The sequence below is a fragment of the Monodelphis domestica genome, chromosome 6, assembly GCF_027887165.1.
Source record: "Monodelphis domestica isolate mMonDom1 chromosome 6, mMonDom1.pri, whole genome shotgun sequence".
Taxonomy (NCBI): Eukaryota; Metazoa; Chordata; class Mammalia; order Didelphimorphia; family Didelphidae; genus Monodelphis; species Monodelphis domestica.
The window spans coordinates 28,923,534-28,942,106 of NC_077232.1; the positions used below are offsets into that span (position 1 = coordinate 28,923,534).

At 42.7% G+C, this 18,573-nt stretch overlaps 1 protein-coding gene across 9 annotated transcripts in view; it reads left to right on the top strand.

Moving 5' to 3' along the window:
- PHF21A (PHD finger protein 21A) overlaps nt 1-18,573 on the top strand; it is a 185,299-nt gene that overhangs the window by 19,581 nt on the left and 147,145 nt on the right. For all 9 annotated transcript variants that reach the window (XM_056801886.1, XM_056801894.1, XM_056801891.1 and 6 more), the window contains 2 exons: nt 11,729-11,771; nt 17,764-17,907. In XM_056801886.1, coding sequence (XP_056657864.1) covers nt 17,854-17,907 — 54 coding nt within the window. In that variant the 5' untranslated portion in view covers nt 11,729-11,771; nt 17,764-17,853. The remainder of the gene's footprint in view (nt 1-11,728; nt 11,772-17,763; nt 17,908-18,573) is intronic.

Consider the following 18,573-nt stretch of genomic DNA (forward strand, 5'->3'; position numbering starts at 1 on the left):
TGATATATATGTGTATTAAATTGAAATTTTTGCTATCAAAAACACCTGGTGTGAATATGTGTCTTGATGTCTTTAAAGTAGGTGGGAAGTTCCCATCTGTGGGAAATGGTCAACTTTTCATTAAACAGTAAACTTTTTTTTTAATGCTTACTTTTTGTCTTAGTAACAACTCTTTAGAAGGGCAAGGGGTAAACAATCAGGGTTAAGTGACTTTCCCAAGGTCTCACAGCTAGGAAGTATCTGAGACCAAATTTGAACCCAGGTCCTCCTAACTCCAGGCCTGGTGTTCTATCCACTGAGCTAGGTAGCTGCCTCCAAACAATACATTTGGAAATGGTCGATACAGATTGCTGAACCGTCCACTTTGAAGGTTCCTGGTCACCACAATTGTCACTATGCCTCCGTAAACTGTATCTAGATGTTGGAGAAAGACCCCACTGAATTATGGAGGGATCACTTCATGCTGACCAAAATGTGATTTTCTTTCTCCTTCCATCTTTGGCCTATTTGAGATGGCTAAGAAGGATGTCAGTTCCTGTAATAGTCCTCGAGCTGTGTGTTGCGAACCCCAGTCTGGCGCTTGCTCTTTCAGGATGGGTGACTGCGAGAGGTCGGCGCCACCTGGCCCAGACGTTCCTAAAGTTCCACACAGAGCCTTTAAGTCAGCTCGGCAGTTATTGGAACGCTACCGGCTTCCATGTGAAGCTCCTCATCCTTCGGCATGCCTTAATTTTTATTTGGCATGCACTTGGAGAGGGCTTAACGGCCCTGCCAGTCATTGGGATCAGAAAGGAGATGTTGAGTTCCCTGCCGAGTAGGGAGGCCAGGGTGGTCCTGGCGCCTCTGTCTGGAGGTGAACAGATGCACCTGCAGGGCCTCTTCATTGTCTGGCCGCTACTAGATAGGTGGTGCAGCCTCACCTCAGAAATTCTTTGCTTTTATTAGTTTGATTAGACCCATAGGGGTCATTAGTGCAGCCCAGTGTGGGGAGAAGCAGTCACTGGGAGCTGTGTGGCTAGGCCCCAGTGCCACGGACTGAAAATGCACCCATCGCGTCGTGCTACTGCTTGGAGTATGTAATGGAAGGCATAGAGGGGCTGCTTATTTTACAGGACTTTTAATAAGCTCCCTCTGCACCAAAGATATGTTTTCAAAATTTCACTTCGGAAGACTTTGTAGTATTCGCTGGTAGTGTTCCTTCAGAGCAGGAAAGCCTTACCTAAGAAAACTTATTCCTTTAACCGGTATTCATTTAAGTGGGCTTTGCTGTGCTCGGTTTCCATGGAAATAATGAACAGCAAACGTTATTTATAAGGTAGAAGTAAAATAGGGTGCCTAATGGGACCCCCTGCTGCTCTGATAAAGAGACTTAGCAAAAAAAAATCCATGCTCATGGGATTTTTTTTTTTACAAGGTTAATGGAAGCCCTGATTTCAGCCTTCTGTTAAGAGAACATATTTTTGGTTTTAAAGGGCTAACATTAACATCCAGCAAACAAGTCCTTTTGGGGAATCCGTATTACTTTCACTTTCAAGTTTTAAGATCACTTCTTGTGATTAGGGCTTTGGATTTCAGACCCTCCATTCCTCTGTTTTGTTTTGTTTTGTCATTTTCTCCTGTGTCCTGTTTGAATTTGCCAGTAACATTTCAGTCTACAGATTCAAAAAATGTGTAGTAATGACAGCAAAAAAAGAAAGAAGGGAGGGAGGAAGGAAGGAAGGAAGGAAGGAAGGAAGGAAGGAAGGAAGGAAGGAAGGAAGGAAGGAAGGAAGGAAGGAAGGATGGATGGAAGGGAGAGAGAGGGAGGAAGGAAGGAAGGAAGGAAGGAAGGAAGGAAGGAAGGAAGGAAGGAAGGAAGGAAGGAAGGAAGGAAGGATGGATGGAAGGGAGAGAGAGGGAGGGAGGGAGGGAGGGAGGGAGAGAAAGAAAAGAAATCAGTGTGCTGATTGAAATCCCGAGTTGTTTTTAATGTGAAAAATTAGAGAAACATTTTCTGAGTTTGGAGCCTTAACTCAGGGTTATTTTTTATTTGTGCTGTGTGGCTGAATCTGCAGGCAGAGAGAGATTCTCATTTTCTGTGGGGTGATGGAATCACAATTTCCTTTTTTCTTTTAGAGATAAATTAAACAATCCCCAGTCCTACTTGATCCGAATAAATGGAGTTAATTTTTTTAGTCTTTGAAATGTAGATTTGGGCTAAAGTCTTGGCTTTCCCCCCTGTATTCCTCGGTGTGAGAAAAGTGCTAGGCCTGTTCTTAGAGTTTTGTAGGCCTGCAGCAAAGCCTTGTATTTCTCAAGGCCCCTCAGGTGAAAGAACATCATCCTCTAGTGTTGGTGTTTGTGTGTGAGAGAAACACTAATTTTTCTGTAGCCTGAAAGGCAAGCACCTGCTCATTTTCCAGCCTGCTGAATGCACTAGTTGTGTGCTGAGAAATAAGACAAGATGGACCCCAAAAGGTGCCGTGATTTCTATTTCTTGAGTTTAGGGCGGCTGGGCTGGCTGGCATTTGGCCCAACTGCTCTGGGCTGGTTCTGGCTGTGGGGCCAGCCCCAGTGTGCCCATGCTTGGATGTCTGAAAGCCAGGCTTGGCGTGTGCTTGTGGTGCTATCAGGGGAGGAGTTTTTGTTTTCACTTGGGTTTTTGGACAGACTTTTGGCTCTGGCTGGTCTAGCTGAGCTCTGTAGTGTGCCTGGGCCTTCACGGCAGCGGCGGTGGCGGCAGCGGCAGCGGCAGCAGCAGCACCAGCAGAGGCTTTTGTTTTGGTTTGGTTTGCATTCTCCTGGATTTTTTGTGCAGGGGATTTCTTATTGTCTTTGTTTCTCTAGTTCCTTGGGCTTGTCCCTTGGTATTTCAGAATGGTTTAAATTTGTGAGGATGAAGCTGCTCTCATGCCTTCTTTAATCTGCTGTTTACCTGTGACCTTCTTTAGTGACTGTTTGAATTATCTGCGGGCTTCAGAGACCCCAGAATTTGGGACCATGATCCCATTGCTGGGAGCCCAACTCCCAAGTAGTTTTCCTAAATGCAGAGCTGGGCATTGAGTCTCCTCCTCTGCTTCTGCTTCCCACCCAGATCTGCCATTAGTGTTAATCGGAGGCCCTCGCTTAAATCCCTGGGCACCAAGGTAAGCCCACATCCTTGGCACTCCCTCCCCGACACCTTACTTGTTTTTTTGTTATTGATGGCAAGAGTTTGGGTCCTGGGGTTACCGATTGTTATTAAAATAGGAGTTGTGTTGTCAGGGGATAGAGGATGATTTACTCATTCTAATCTGTAATTAAGTAGTTGTAGTGAGGATGGGGATGATTAGACCTAGAAATGTTTACCGCGTGTGTGCTGGGAAAGCCTGGGACTCAGGATTTGGCCCTGCTTAGTGGCATGGAAAGAGATGGCTCCTTGTTTCAAAGTTTTTCACCTCAAGCACCATATGCAGTGATTTCCCAAACTGGGGCCCACATGGTAAAGAATAGCATTTAAATGACTGACGATCAGATGGCTGTGGGGTTGTTGTTTTTTTAACTTAATAGGCATCTTCACATTTCCAGGTTTTGTATCGTTTGTAGGCCAAAGGATAGTTTTTCCCAGGTTCTGCTTTGACTGTCACTCTCCTGTGCCATTTGGTGTCCTCTTTGGCTCCTCTTTGCCCTTAGGATAAATGGAAATTCTCTACTGTCCATTTAAGGGGGGGGGGGCTCCTCCCTCTCCAACCTAAACCCACTGCCCTTAGGAGCTGTGTGTTCTCACCACCCTGCATACATTACAGACTGTTCCCCAGTCTGGGACATTCCATTTCTTGCCTCCTCTCCCCTCTCAATTCTGCCTTTCAGAACTTTTGACTTCCCCCAAGGCACTGTCCAGGTGTCGCTTCTTTCCGGAAGCCTTCTGGGATCCCCACTCTCATTGCCATCCCTCCACTTATTATTGTTTGTGTTTATGTCGTTATGGTATTACTGCATTAATGCACATACCATATCCTCCCAGTAGGGTGTAACCTCCTAGAGGACAGGCACTATTTCCTGTTTTTGTCTTTGTATTGAAATGAACTCTGGCACTTAGATGATGTATAGATCACAGGTCAGGTAGCTTAAAGTCATCATTGGCTTTGTCTCTCCCAGTTGTATTTTTTTTAATTAATTAAAAAAGTTTTTTTGGTTGTGATACATCCATGCATTGGGGAATTATTCCCACTTTCTGTAAGAGGCCTTTCCTGGTCCCTCCTTGGGGATATTTTGTTTAGTTGTTTATTTACAATATTTGTTTGCTTATTTATTTTAAAGACTAGGTCTTCCTGGCTCTCCCAGGTTGGACTGACCCAACCCTGATCTGTATGGGAATGTGGCTCTCTGGACCTCAAAGATCCCCAGACTCAGCTCCTGGGTTTACAGGATTGAAACTAGGCCCAGCTATTTTTACCTTTCTTGGTATCTTTGGACAGTGCCTGGCACTTTGTAAGTGTTCAGTAAACAATAGGTAGCATTCATAGAGTGCTTCAAGATCTTTATAGCTGATGTTTCCTTTGCTTGTCCCAAAAAAACAAATGACTTGCCTAGGGTCACAAGGCTGCTGAGTTGTTTGAACTCGGGTTCAAAGAATAAGTTTGTTGATTGACTAATATGGTACATAATACAATGTTAGAGGATGATCCTTACAAAGAATGCTTCTGTGTTCTCCTTAGACTAGTTGGGTAGCCAGGATAGAAGGCAGGCAGTCAGAATTATTAAGGGGCAGGTAGGTGGCACAGTGGATAGAGCACTGGGCCTGGAGTCAGGACTACTCAGCTTCCTGAGTTCAAACTTGGCTTCAGAAACTTACTAGTAGTGTGACCCTGGACAAGTTACTTAACTCTGCCTCAGTTTCCTTATCTGTAAAATGAGCTGGAAAAGAAATGGCAAACTATTCTGATATCTTTGTCAAGAAAACCCCCAATGGGGTCACGAAGAGCTAGATCACTGAAAAAGACTCAACATTAACAGCAAGGTAATAAGGGTCTTATTATATGCCAGATGCTGAGGAGAGCTACAAAGAATGAAACTATCCCTCCTTGCCATGAGCTTCTATTCTAATGGTGGAGACCATGGGACACCGGGAGCAAACAAAAGATGTGAGCTTTTCAATAGCCAGAAGGCAGTTTGGAAGGGAGGGCACTAGCAGCAGTTTGGGCTTCTTGGACCCAGGGAAGGCTGGTAGAAGAAGGGAGTGTTTTCCCAGGACTGGAGGATGGCCAGCCGGTGGTGGACACAGGAAACAACACAACAGACTGTCCTGTGTGGAGGAAGAGAAGTCCCTTTGGTTGAGATTGCAGAGTACAGGACCAGAGAAGTGTCTGTCAAGGATGGAAGGACAGGTTTGGGCCCCGTTGTGAAGGGCTTCAAATGCTTAGCAGAAACTGGATGTGAGGAAATGCCAGAAGAGGACCACAGAGAATAAGCAGCCGAGGAGTTCAGAATGGGCAAGAGAGCGAGGGTTGGAATGACTGGGGAAAGCCTCATGGAAAAGATGGGGTCCTCAGGTGGAGGGATAGAACAGGGCAGGACTGTGAAGAGGCCAGGCTGACTGGAGCAGAAGACTCGTGTTGATAGAGTGCATGAATGACAGATTTAAACTAGGCCAGGACCTCGGAGGTCACCTGGTCCAGCTTCTGCATTGTCTGGGCTCAGAAAGGTCCAGGCTACACCCAAAGCGGGATAAAGGCTTGCCGAGGCATGTAGAGTCACCAGGTGGTGGAGAACATCTTTGGAGTCTCCAGCTTACCAAGCAAAACAAATGCAGCACAAGTTCCCTGGTGTCCAGTGGATGTCCGCTTTAGTGATGCTCTTCCTACAGTTTATGTCTCCTGGCCAGTTGCTGTAGTTCCTGTTAGTATCTGTGGATCTGCTTTGTTTCAGGAACAAGTCACTTCATTCTTAAGGCCAAGAATTTTGGATTCACAGTTGCATTGTTGAGGTTGAAGAGTAGCCCTTGGAATGGGAAGGACCTATTCCATTATGGTTTTAATCAAAATCTTCCTTGTCTGAATTTGGACTTCACTTGTCAGTTTTTAATTTATTTTCTTAATGTGATTTAATTATTATCTGGTTTGTGGTTTATTCTGCCTCTTTGCAACTCCTTGAAGTTGCCTGAATTTTAGTCATTTCAGACTCATTGTAACCTGAGCTATAAGAGCGTCTCAAAAGGTGAAACTAAATGTCCAGTGAACTTTGCTACTTTTAGCTTTAGAAGACATTGAAATCCTTAGCCAGAAAAGTTTTGGAGTATCTGTGAATTGTAATTATGTCTCTTAAAAGAATCTATTTCCTGTTACTCTATATCTAGTCAGATTCAATTATTAGCAGTGAAAAAGTACAATCTTATTTAACATTCCTTAATGTTGTCATAGTCTTCACAGTTTGCAGATGGAAATTTAATTTTTAAAGGGATGTATGCTATGGCAACAAAATTGTATTTACCTTTTAAAGTTTATAAAACCTTTTCCTCAATGTATATTGCGCCTGTGAAATAGTGGTTTACTTGTTTTTAATAAGATGAATGGCATAGCTATTAAGATGAAAGTTTTGCTTATGCACATAATGGAACTTATCTTTCCCCTCAGCCTCTACACTTCTCCAAATTTCCCCATATCTGTGGAGAACACAACTTTCTTCTTGTCCCCAGAAGAGTCACTACAGAACCTCCTCATTTGCCACCTAGCCCAGTGTCTCCTTGGCAGAGAAGTCCAGCAACTTGCTGATATCTATTGAAGGAGAACCTAGTTCCTCCTCAGGAAGTCCATCCCACTTCTGGATAGTTAGAATTGTTAGTTGTTTCCTGACATCAAGTCCAAATTTGTCTCTTTGCAGATTTCCTCTGTTGCTCCTAGTTCTGTCTTGGGGTCAGGGTGCGTGCTGGGAGAACAAGTCTAGCCTCTTTGGGGAATACTTGAGGAAAGCTGGCCCATTCCCTTGGGCCTTCTCTTCTTCGGCTAAACATTGCCTGTTCTCTTATTCATCCCTCATCCGCCGTGAACTCAAGACCATCTGTCCTCCTCATTGCTCTGTTTCAGACACTCTGCACTTTATCATTGTCCTTCCCAAAATGCTACCAGAGCTTAACAAAATCCCTTCCTGGTTCTGTCTGGGGCAGAGCCCCTGGGGACGATCCCACTTTTTATGGGCCATGTGGATACACATAGGAGAATGTAGGAGAAATTAGAATTCCCCTCTTTGGGCAGTCCTGGGATGAAAGCTTCTGTGGGTCTTCTTGACTTTTCTCCCCCCATATCTCCCAAGTCATTTACCAAGTCCACCCCTCCAGTGTTTTTGGCCTGGGTCCCTTGTGGTCCATTCACCACTTTAATTCGGGCCTTCCCCTCTAGTTCTTTCTTTGGTCTCTAGATTCTGATCTCCTTCTCCCTTTATCTTCCACACACCTTTCGGAATCATCCTCCTGAGCCCCGTCTCAGAAATCTTCAGTGGCTGGCCTAAAGCAGTGTGCCCCACTCTCCTTCACTAGGCTAAACCGTCCCTGTCTGGGAGGTCTTCTTTTCACCTCTTAGAGTCCTGGGTGCAAGGGCCAGCTGCTACCAGAAGCTCTTTCTAATGCTCCCTCCAAATAACCTGAATTTACTTAGATGCCCCCCCCCCAACATAAGCCTGTGGGCATCCTCTGCACTAGGGTGATGCTGAATAAATAAATGGTCCTTGAACTACATTGAACTGTTGAGTTTAACAAAGATCAAGAGAGCCCTGATGGGGAACTGGAAGTTTTTATTGAATTCGGTAGATTAATCATAGAGATTTTTTGCCAAGTTGGGGAAATAAGGCCATGAGTTGCCATATTCATCAATAAAAGGAATAGATATTTAAAATAAACTTGTGTTCTGGATATAGTTTTCCAGTAACATATATGTAGTTTAAAAAATAAGCATGTGTATTTTGAACTTGTAACTACTGTAGGTCTTTGTGGGGAGTCTATTTGTGCCACAAAATTTCAGTGAGGTCAAATGTAAAATACCTCCTCTTGGATTAGTGGCCTAGTGATCTTGGACAGGGCAGCTAGGTGGCGCCATAGTCCCTTACTAGACATAGACACTGGCTGGGTGACTCTGGGCAAGTCACTTAACCAGATTTGCCTCAGTTTTCCTATCTGTAAAATAAGAAGGAAATGGCAAACCTCTCCAGTATATTTGCCAAGAAAGAACCAAATGGGATTATGAAGAGTAGGGCAAGACTGAAAAACCAACTGAAGGACCATCTGGGATGAGTAATAATTTGCATTTCAATAGTCCTTTATCATGCCAAATTCAACACACATTTTTTAAGCAGTTCTTGTATACAAGGTGACAGAGAGATTCCAAACAAGCCAGAAATGGCCCCTGCCCTTGGTGTGGAGTTGGGAGTGGGGAAAGGATGTGCAAGATACTTAGGAGAAGGGATGACTGGGATGATCAGGTGGACCAGGAAAGGCTTCCTAGTGAGCCCCATTGCTGAACCCTAGAGGAAGCCGGGGGCCAGGGAGGACAGAGGCAGGCCCAGCCTGGCCAGAGCTGTGGAAGGAGCAAGGACAGCACCGAGGAGGAGCTGATCTCACTGGATTGGGGAGGTTGGAGGGCAGTGATGGGAGGCTGGCCTGGAGCCAGGCCTGGGATTGAGGATGGGGCTGACCCAAAGATTTCATGATGTTAGTCAGTCCTCAGTGTTCTCATTTAAATATTGATCATTAGTGCCCCCCAGAAGCTGATGCCTGGACTAGAAGTGTTGTTTGGCTTGGCTTGGCCCTTGCTCACCTTTGCCATGGTGGAAGAGCGATCTCTGCTGCTTACGCCCTGTTCTGTTAGCGTCCCGGACTCCAAGCTTTCTCCAGCTCCACCATCCAATAAGCTGTGTGGCCTTCGAGCAAGTGACCCCAACCTTGCTGAGTTTGGGGTTTCTTATCTGTAAAAATAAAGAGGATGAACTGGATAATCTCAAAAACTTCTTCTAGCCCTAAAATTCTATGATTTTTCATCAGTTAAAGATTAACTCTGGGACCAAATATTGACAAGAAAACCTATTAGAGATACAATAGATCCTCCTAATGTCATTTATTCTGTATGACTTTTCACTTAAGGTTATGTTGGCATAATAGGAAAATAGATACAGAATTGGAAGGGACCTTAGAGGATCTTCATAAACAAAGGAGATGAACTTTTTTTTTAAAGGCTATACCAGGTAACCTGAAAGTGGGAGAGCCTGGATTTGAACCTGGGTTCTCTTGACTCCAAGTCCAATACTTTTTCCACTTCACCATGGCACTTCATAAAAAGTATTGCCCCCAGGACCCTCATAGTTCCCCATCCATCTTTCCAAATGCACTTTTTTGGGCCTCCTTTGCTGGTTTCTCATTTTTGTCCCAGACCTTAAATAGGTATCCCCATATTTTCTGTCCTTGATCTCTCTTTTGTTCTCCCCCTCAACCCTCTCTCCTTTTGTAATTGTGTTTTTTCCTAAAGCTTTAATGATCCATTTTATACAGATGACGTACAGATTTTTCTCTCCAGTTCCAACCTTTTCCTAGAATTCTGGTCCCATTTCCCCAACTTTCTGTTGACTCTCTCCATCCAATTGGCTCCCTAACACCTAAAACCTAACATGTCCAAAGTTCGCCTCATCTCTGTGTCCCTCCTCTCGCCCCGCCAGCCCTCCTTGCAAACCCTCTGGAGATGGCACCACTTCCACAGCATATAGCCTTGGCGCCAACTGCAGCCCTTCCTAACACATCACAAATCCACTCCGTTCTGTATTTTATCACATCTGCCTTTTTCAACTGCTTGGCTGCTTAGGCCCTAATGTTTTTACACCTTATAGTGTCTAATCTTTTTACATTATTCACTACAAAATTAATTTTCCTGATGCATCACTAACTACATCATTCCTCTACCCCAAACCTTTTGTCTACTGAATAAGAGGTAAATTCCTAATTCTGGCCTTCAAGGCCTTCTACAATCCGACGTAACCTTCTTTCCATCCTTATTCCCTGCCCTTCCCATTCATGGACTCAATAGTTTAGGCCAGTGGGATGACTCTGGTTCTCATTCTTCCCTCTCCCGTCTCCAAGCCTTAGCTCATGTCACATCTCATGCCTAGAATAGACTTTCCCACCTACCAGAATCCATTTTTTGAGGTTCTTCCCTTCAGGGCCCATTTCAGGAGCCACGCTTTCATGAATCCTTCCCTTAGCCTCATGTCATTGCCTGAGTGAAAGGAATCTGCATCTCTTCATATTTATCATAGCCTGGACCTTTCCATTTACCTTACTGACATATAGAGCCCAGACACTTGGAGCTCACCCCCTGCCCTGGACCCTTCATAGTGCTGTGACCCTGGGCACAGTGTTGTGGGGTGATGAGAGGATGGCTCTGACTGGGGAGAGGTTACTGTGTGTTTGGAAGTGACTGTTTTAACTGGAAAGTTATCAAATATGCTATGCAGGTCAATATATATGATCCAGGAATGACAACCCCACTAAAAACATTTTTAAAAAAGCACTTTCTTTTAGGGGGCTATCAACAAGTCCTTGCCCTTAAGGTGGGGATAGACTAGGAGTGTATGGGTGTAGATCAGTGAGGTTTAACCCAAAAAGGAATGGGAGCTACTCATCCTTACAGAACAGAAGGGTCCCTGACAGCTGTGTATTGACTTAGCTTTAAAATGTGATACTCTGTTATATTGTATTTTTTATTAATTGTTAAATATTTCCCAATCACATTTTAATCTGGTTTGGGCTCTATTCAGGAGTGCTGTGGCAGCCCATACCCTTGGTCTAGAAGATTTAAGTAATTTAGTATTAACAGATCATCAGGAAGATAACTTTTAATGGTGACACCCTCAAATTCTTATGAGTGCATTCAAGAAAATAATACCACTTCAGGTTAGAGAATTAGGGTGAAACAAAATAAAAGATTTTTTTTTTGTTTTGCTGATTGCCTTAAAAAGACTACCTTCTCTGACATCCGCAGGGCATAAAGGTCATGAAGAATCTAATAAATTAATGGAATTTATAGAGGTTGGGAATGGAAAAAAATTTTCACAATCTGAAAACAAAGGTTTGGAGATCCAAAGACCCCAAATTTTCTTCTGTCTTTGATATATATATAACCTAAGGGAAAATCTCATCTCTCTCTTTTTAAAAAAATTTTGTTTTAATCTCAGAAATGAAAAATGGGAGAATGAAGAAATTAGAGAGAGAGAGAGAGAGAGAGAGAAAGAGAGAGAGAGAGAGAGAGAGAGAGAGAGTAAACTCAGGGTATATCTTTAATTTATCATGTCATAGATTTTAAAATCTAAATTAGTTGCATGCAAATACTGTTAAAGGTCATTTTCCACCCTGAATATTAAGAAGAGTTAGAGGAATTTAGATTTACCTATGCTAATTTAGTAGTTTTTTTAATCATAAAGTAACAAACAAGATCATTAGTTGGAGGAAAGGCTGGATTAACTAGTATTTTTTATTTTATCTAAGTTAAAGGGAACAAGGTATACCTTATTTATAAATACTTGTTGGGAAAAAGAACCCCTCAGCTACTTACTTGACTTTGTCTTTAATGATCTAGAAAGCAGTTTATTGTATAAACTACTTTAATCTGGTCTCCTTATTTTAAAGTTTTGCTGCATGCTTTTCCTATCAATATCATATGCTATTCCTTAAGCCTCAAACTTTTTCTGCTTGAATTTGTGCTTTAGCCTCATTTATTTTTTCCTTTTTCTGTGATAGGGGGACCAGAAAGCTGAAGTTGAGCTGGCTTTTCTGAAACTTGGTAAGTACTGCTGATGAGTAATAATAATCCAACCAGAAATGAAGCTTTGCCAATTGCACTGCATGAAAGTGAATTCTTGTCTAATTTTACATGGCCATATCTCAGATGCATTTGTGTTTCCAGTAATAACTAGGAGGCTGCCATGCTCCTATATTTGATAACCTGTTAAAATGTAAAGGTTGTCTCTGCCAAAAAATGTCTTTAATGGTTAAGCTGGAGAATTGAAAAGTCAAGAAATTCAAAAGTTAAGGCCCCTATTGTGTTTTATATTACTTAATATGCTGTTAAATGTAAGGGCCTTAATTTATGTGCAAAATGGCTAGGTTAATGTAACTGTGGGACTTGGAAATTCCTGCCTCTTAAGCATTCACATTCTTAGCTTTTTGTTGCATTGACCCTGTATATAGTATTAAATTATGTTTATATTGTTTTTAATAAAGGAAAAGTTCGAGAAGGAAAAGAGTATATGCCTTTTAGTCAATTTTAAAAAATAATATACTTTAAACTCAAAAAACCTTTTTAAGTCACCATGCAGTAAACTTTTTGAATGTCTAACTTAAGACCTTATAATTTGTTTAGAACGCTTTAAGGGCTTGGCCATCAAGTGAATATTAATTATCTCTATTTAAGTTATACATTCTCTCCAAAAAAAAAAAGGATCTTGGACTTCTGCAACCAATAATTCAATCAGGAAAAAATAAACCTTTGACAGACTACTGACACAGTCCCTCTTTTTATTCTCTATTAAAAAGTGAATAACTTAATCCTAAAGTTAGGGAGCTCCTTAGAGTTTTTAGAATGCCACTGTGCTAAAAGACACATGCCCCATTACTCTTGTGATTAAGGACATGCATTTTGGAAAGTGCCAGGCCTTGGGGTCCAGTCAGTGGTTAGCGGTGAATCAGCTGAAGACCTTGGCCTCACTAGCATCATGTTCTGTCCTATGTGGTTTATGTGTATGCTCATCTTCCAAGAGAAGGCGCCCCCATGTCCAGCAGTAAAAATTGGTGCAAGGAGCCCGCAGTGTGCTCTGTGCAGCTTTGATAAGTCCACTTAGCTCCAATCAGATAGCTGCTGAAAAGAGAAGAGCGCCTCTCTCCCAGGATCCAGTAATGGTGGGCCAAGAAGTTAGGCTGAGCAGCTCTGAGCAATAATCATTCACAGCTGAGAGAAGGCCCGACGTGGAGTCTTTCTAGCAGTAAAGGGGAGGACAAGACTTGATGGGGAATTGGGAGAAAGAGGAGGGTTTAAGGGATGCTCCATGGAGAGAAGGAACAGTGGCTGGGAGGAAAGCTTTGTTTGTTGGGCTTCATCACTGAGGATCTTGTGGTAAAATAGTGGGATTTAAAACACTGCTTTGGTAATCATACTTCAGTCGGCTGAATTTTGTGTTTTTAAAACCACTATCAGTCGCTACCATTTATAACTCTAAAACCAAGGTCTGCTATTTCTACTATAACTAGCCTTCATATACTCTAGAGTTATGTCAGAATATAAATAGAAATACTGAAAAATTGCTAAATGAAAAACATGGAAATCATATGAAAAGGTAACAGTGAAACGAGTACTTGCCTTAAAGTAAATTGGGACCCAGATTCATTTCCTACCTTTGGCTCTTAACTAGCTGTATTGACTGTGGGCAATTCATCCAACCTGAATTTTTCCCCTCCCCTATAAAGTGAAGATCATCATACATGGAGGATTTCTCTCACAATCCATTTTATGAGTTAATCTATATAAAATACTTTGTAAACCTTAAAGTGTTATATTCATGTCACCTATCATCAGAATTAAGTTGTGATGCTATATCTTTTTTATGTTGTTTATTAATTAATTAGTCATTAATTTAAAATTAAGCCGAGGGGTACAGCTGGGTGGCTCAGGGGATTGAGAGTCAGGGCCAGAGATGGAAGGTCCTGGGTTCAAATTTGGCCGCAGACACTTCCTAGCTGTGTAACCCTGGGCAAGTCACTTAACTCCCATTGCCGTTTAAAAATAAAAATAAAATAAAATTAAGCCAAATTTGTACAATAAGGACTTTTAAAGTTTTTTTCACAGTAGTTCTAGCTAATAGCATGAGCCACAACTGAGCCAGGTCATCCTAAGAGCTTTTCTAGATGAAACTGGAGGGGAGGACAACATATACAGAGGTTCTTCATCGTATTGTGTAATTTGTCCATTTCACAGTTTGGTGAAGCCTTTGGCCTCTTCCTGTGCATAAAAAATTATATAGGATGACAGAGGAAAGCAATTTTGTTGAAATCAAGATGTAATTTCCCCCCTCTATATTAACAGACCCTCATAAAATCAATTCATGGACCTCAGTAAGAACCCCTCAAGTAGATGGAAAATGGGACCGATTGGCCAGCATTTCTATAATAACCCATTCTTGACAGTAGGACTTTGATATTTGAACTCATAACACCTCAGTGCCCACAGTGTTATATGAAAAGGTAGAAATGCCATTTAGAACGATGGACTTGAGACGAATAGCTGAAGGCTAGACCAAGGACACCTACAGGAAACTGTGCTGGAGGCAACACAGTTTTGAAAGCATCAAGGAACTGATTTTTGAGATACCTCAATGAGAGAAAAATGCCAAACGATCGAGAAAAGTCATGTATGACAGTTCATTAAGTTTGTCCTTTAACAACTATCCCTTGGATTGGCTGTGCAAATGGGCAACGGACTTAATGTAGAATTGAGTTAAGAGGGAGAGAAGAGGCTAGTCTGCGTGTAAGAAAAGTGAATACTATTTCCATCAATTCCAAGACGCTCCCAGATATAAAAACTCATCTTTGAAAAACGTTAGCATTTCCCATGTGGTGTGGAGCTATGAAGTAGGAGACAGTTTTCGAAGAACCAAAATTATAGGTGGCCCAGAAGGCAATGGAAGACTCAGATATGACAGTATAAGAGATATTAGTACGAATGTATGATGGGAAGAGGAGATAACCAGTCCTATTGCGAGAAGATGAAATCTGACTGCTCTCCCGCTACCTATCCAGGCAGGCCTCGAGTAGATCCGGGAGAAGAACTGCCCCACTGAAAGGGAGGGCCCCTGTTCCCGAGTCAGCAAGTGTGAAGGTGCACCGTATTAACGAGGAAGCTCCTAATAGCCATAGCACACGAAGCTTTCCCCTTTCCTGGAACCAGTCAGGAAAGAGGTCGGCACCTAACATTAGACCCCGCTCTCCCGGCTGATTGTCTCCTCGCTGAGGCTCTGTTGAAAATGCCATCTGTCTACACTAGGTGCCAGCTCCTTGGGGTCCCCCACTTGCCAATCCAACCCCTTCTTGACGTCTTTGCAGCATTTGCATGGTGGGCCCCTTTCGGGGGGTTGGTGCCCCTGCCATGTCCTGCCTGTCCCACAGCTTCTTCTCACCTCTTTTCTGCCTTAACACACCCCCTTCCTTCCTGCGGGCATAGCCTCAGCTTCTGTCCTGCCCTCGTCTGCTCATGTAGGCCTGGACAGTCTTTTCCCCCGAGTCCCAGTCCCACTGATGGGGTGAGAAAAGGGATTCTGTGCACTTAGACGTACACAGCAGAGCCATCACTCATCCCTAGAAAATCCTAGCTTGACTTCCTTTCTGCTCTGAGGCACTTCAGCCCCTTTTCTCCCAGGCTCAGCGACTTTCCCAGAGCTCCGAGGGATGGCATGGCGTGCCCACGGTCTCACGGCCAGGGCGGTCTAAGGGCAACTCTCCAGAAGGCCATGCACTGTCTTCGTTTCTCTTGATGAAGATTTGAAGGTAGAGCTTCTGCAACCTCATTGGCTAGATGCCAGTGTTAAAGAACTAGTTTAAAAAAGAATACTTTTGTCATCTTTATTGGTGCTCCTTGGCTTTTTGAAAGGGACAGCCATTGGTGCATGTAGAGGAAGGCTGCTCTGTGGGTCAATGCCAGCTTCTGAGAGTCAGAACATTTGCCAGCGTGATCAGACATTTGTGTCAGGTGATAAGCGGCATCATGCCTTAATGCATTGTACCAACTCTGGAACCATGATTAGGTTCACCTTATAGCATCACATTTGTTACCTTTAACATTAAAAATGGTCAAAACAATGCTTCTTTTGGAACAAAATATATTTATAAATTGTCTTTAGTGAATTTAGTAAAGAATATATTCTTTGTTAGGTAGCAAACAGCCAAAACAAAATTTTTGAATGAAGGCTAATTGAGTTATTTTTCAGCTTAAAGGATTCCACATGTACCATTTTGGTTTTGTGGCCGTTAAGAATGTTTGCCTTCATTTTGTTCACTAGTCAGACAAGGAGGATGGTTCAGTAAAAAGAGCAATGGATTTAAAGTCAGGGGATGTGGGGTCAGATGCACCATCTGCCTCTTATTCTTGGGGAAATTTGGGCATCTCCCTCACCTTCTCTGGGCCTCATCCATAAGATGCTGAACTAGATGGCCTTCAGGGTTCCTTCTAGCTCTGGATCTGTGGTCAGCAAAAAGGGAACCTTCCAGGAGGCAGCTGGGTAGCTCAGTGGATTGAGAACCAGGCCTAGAGATGGGAGGTCCTAGGTTCAAATCTGACCTCAGACACTTCCCAGCTGGGTGACCCTGGGCAAGTCATTTGACCCCCATTGCCTAGCCCTTACTACTCTTCTGCCTTGGAGCTAATACACAGTATTGACTCCAAGATGGAAGGTAAAGGTTTTAATTTAAAAAGGGGGGGGGGGACCTTCCATCCCTCTTCATTTATTATATCTGTACTATTTTTTTTAAGCCATTTACTTTGGTTTCAGAGTGAGATGAGCAGTTGGCCAAATAAACTTCCTTCCCTGTGTGTTTTTTCTCAGAAGCAGGCAGCTCTCTGACCAAGAAAGTACTAATCCAAGCTGCAAGCTTCATGATGCTAGACTTGATGTTAACATACAGAACCTCCATGTTAAACCTGATTTTTTGCTGGGGAATGCATCGGAATTGGCTGTTAGTCCCTGTCCCTTTCCCTCCACATTTTTTAAAGCTGCTGTTTCTTTTTAGGACCTATGAGTTGAGCTGGTTGCTAGTTTACTAATTAGTCAGGTGCTGATTACTGCCATCATTGTGGAAGAAACTGAACTTTGGGGGCTTGAGACCATCTTATGACCTTTTGAGGTCAATTAGTCCAGAAGAACATTACACAGATGAGGAAACTGAGACTCAGGGAGGCCAAGTTATGTGGCCAGAGGTCACCCACAAAGTAGTGAGTAGTAAAGCTGTGCTCCTTCTAAACCACAGCTATCTCTTCCTACTCAGCACCAGTTTATAACGTGGCTTAGCAGAAAATGTTATAGAAACATTTTCAGTCAAATTTCTAAACTTCTTTTCAAAGAAAAGACAAAAATGCAACCTCAATTTTTAGTTAAACTAAAATGATTTTGACTTTTTTGTATGTTTAATTAAAGTACCAAGTAAAATGGGAAACATAAAATATTAAAATAGTTTCAGCCCTTTTAGTACTGAAAATGATCCATTTTTTAAAAATGAACTCTTACACATGTTCAACAATCTTCATATAATTTTTTAATGTCTCCTTAAATCAATATCTTAGTGATTCTTGGGAATTTCACGTGAGTACAGTTTCTCCAAAGTTCTGGGCCTTGGAAGGAGTTGTCCAAGAATATTTTTTTATCTCTTTTATTAGAGGGTTTCTTCACCTAACTATGACCCTGCTCTCTTTCTGATCTTTGCCAAACTCCCTATCTCTGTGAAACTGTAGAACATCCCTACAACTACAAATGCATCAGCGCTTTCCATCTCTGAGCTAGCCTTCCCCAGATGACAGTATTTTGAAGTTTGTTTATGATAGTATATAAATGCAGAAAGAGAGACTGTCATTGAAGCAATTAAGCAATGGTATTGAAAACTATGGTTGTTTTTAGGAAAGTTCATCTTAAGTGTGGAATTTGTCCTGTTCGGCAAGTTTTTGTTTTTGGTGTTTGTACTGTTACTATGAATGTGCTTCTATATCAAATGTAATAGGAAAATTTTATGATCTACAGTGGCAGTGAGAAGACATTTGTTATTTTGAACAAAGACTGAAGAAACTGTAGAATTAGCAGAAACATTAGAAAAAGTGGAGAAGTTGGAGGATGGAGTTGCAGACTCTACAGGAGGCCCTTAAAGTGGAAATTCAGGTTCATCAGGTAAGTTATATTCTTGGGTGTTTTCCCCTCCCAAATAACATTATCCAGTAATAGCCAATTTTGATAGACTGCCCTTTTCTGTTGTATCTGTTTTTAAACAGATAGTTTTTTAAGATATTAGCCATGAGTCATGGTACTCCACTGTTAATATCACTAAGCAAATCCAGTGATCTGTAACAAGCCTGTATTAATCACCTAGTAGGGGTAACATAATGGGCTAGTTAGTGGAAGCGATATAAAGATTAATAGAACAGAAGCCTATTCTTTAGAAGTGTTCGGTGAGGAAACACGGGACAAAAGCGCCACTCCCAGGAGAATGGGCGAAGGCATTCTTTGAAAGCAGCCCAGCCACAGTTGGGTCTAAGCTGAAGGAATTAACAGCAGTGTAGATGCCCACAAGGGCTCCTCCAGTCCTAAACTGTTTTATCAGACGTCCAGAGAGGAGGCACTTCTGTACTCTGGCCAAGTCAGAACACCCCTGGCGGGCCGTGACGAGGACTACTGATGGGCCACCAGAATCTCCCTTACGTCACCAGAGGGAGCGGTTTGGAAGAACTGGGAATGCTGAGCCTGGAAGGGACAGGACTTGGGGGAGGGAGGCGGGGACTGCTGGCTCTCCGTGTTTAAAAGACTGACAGGTACCAGATGGGGCAGACACATCCCCTG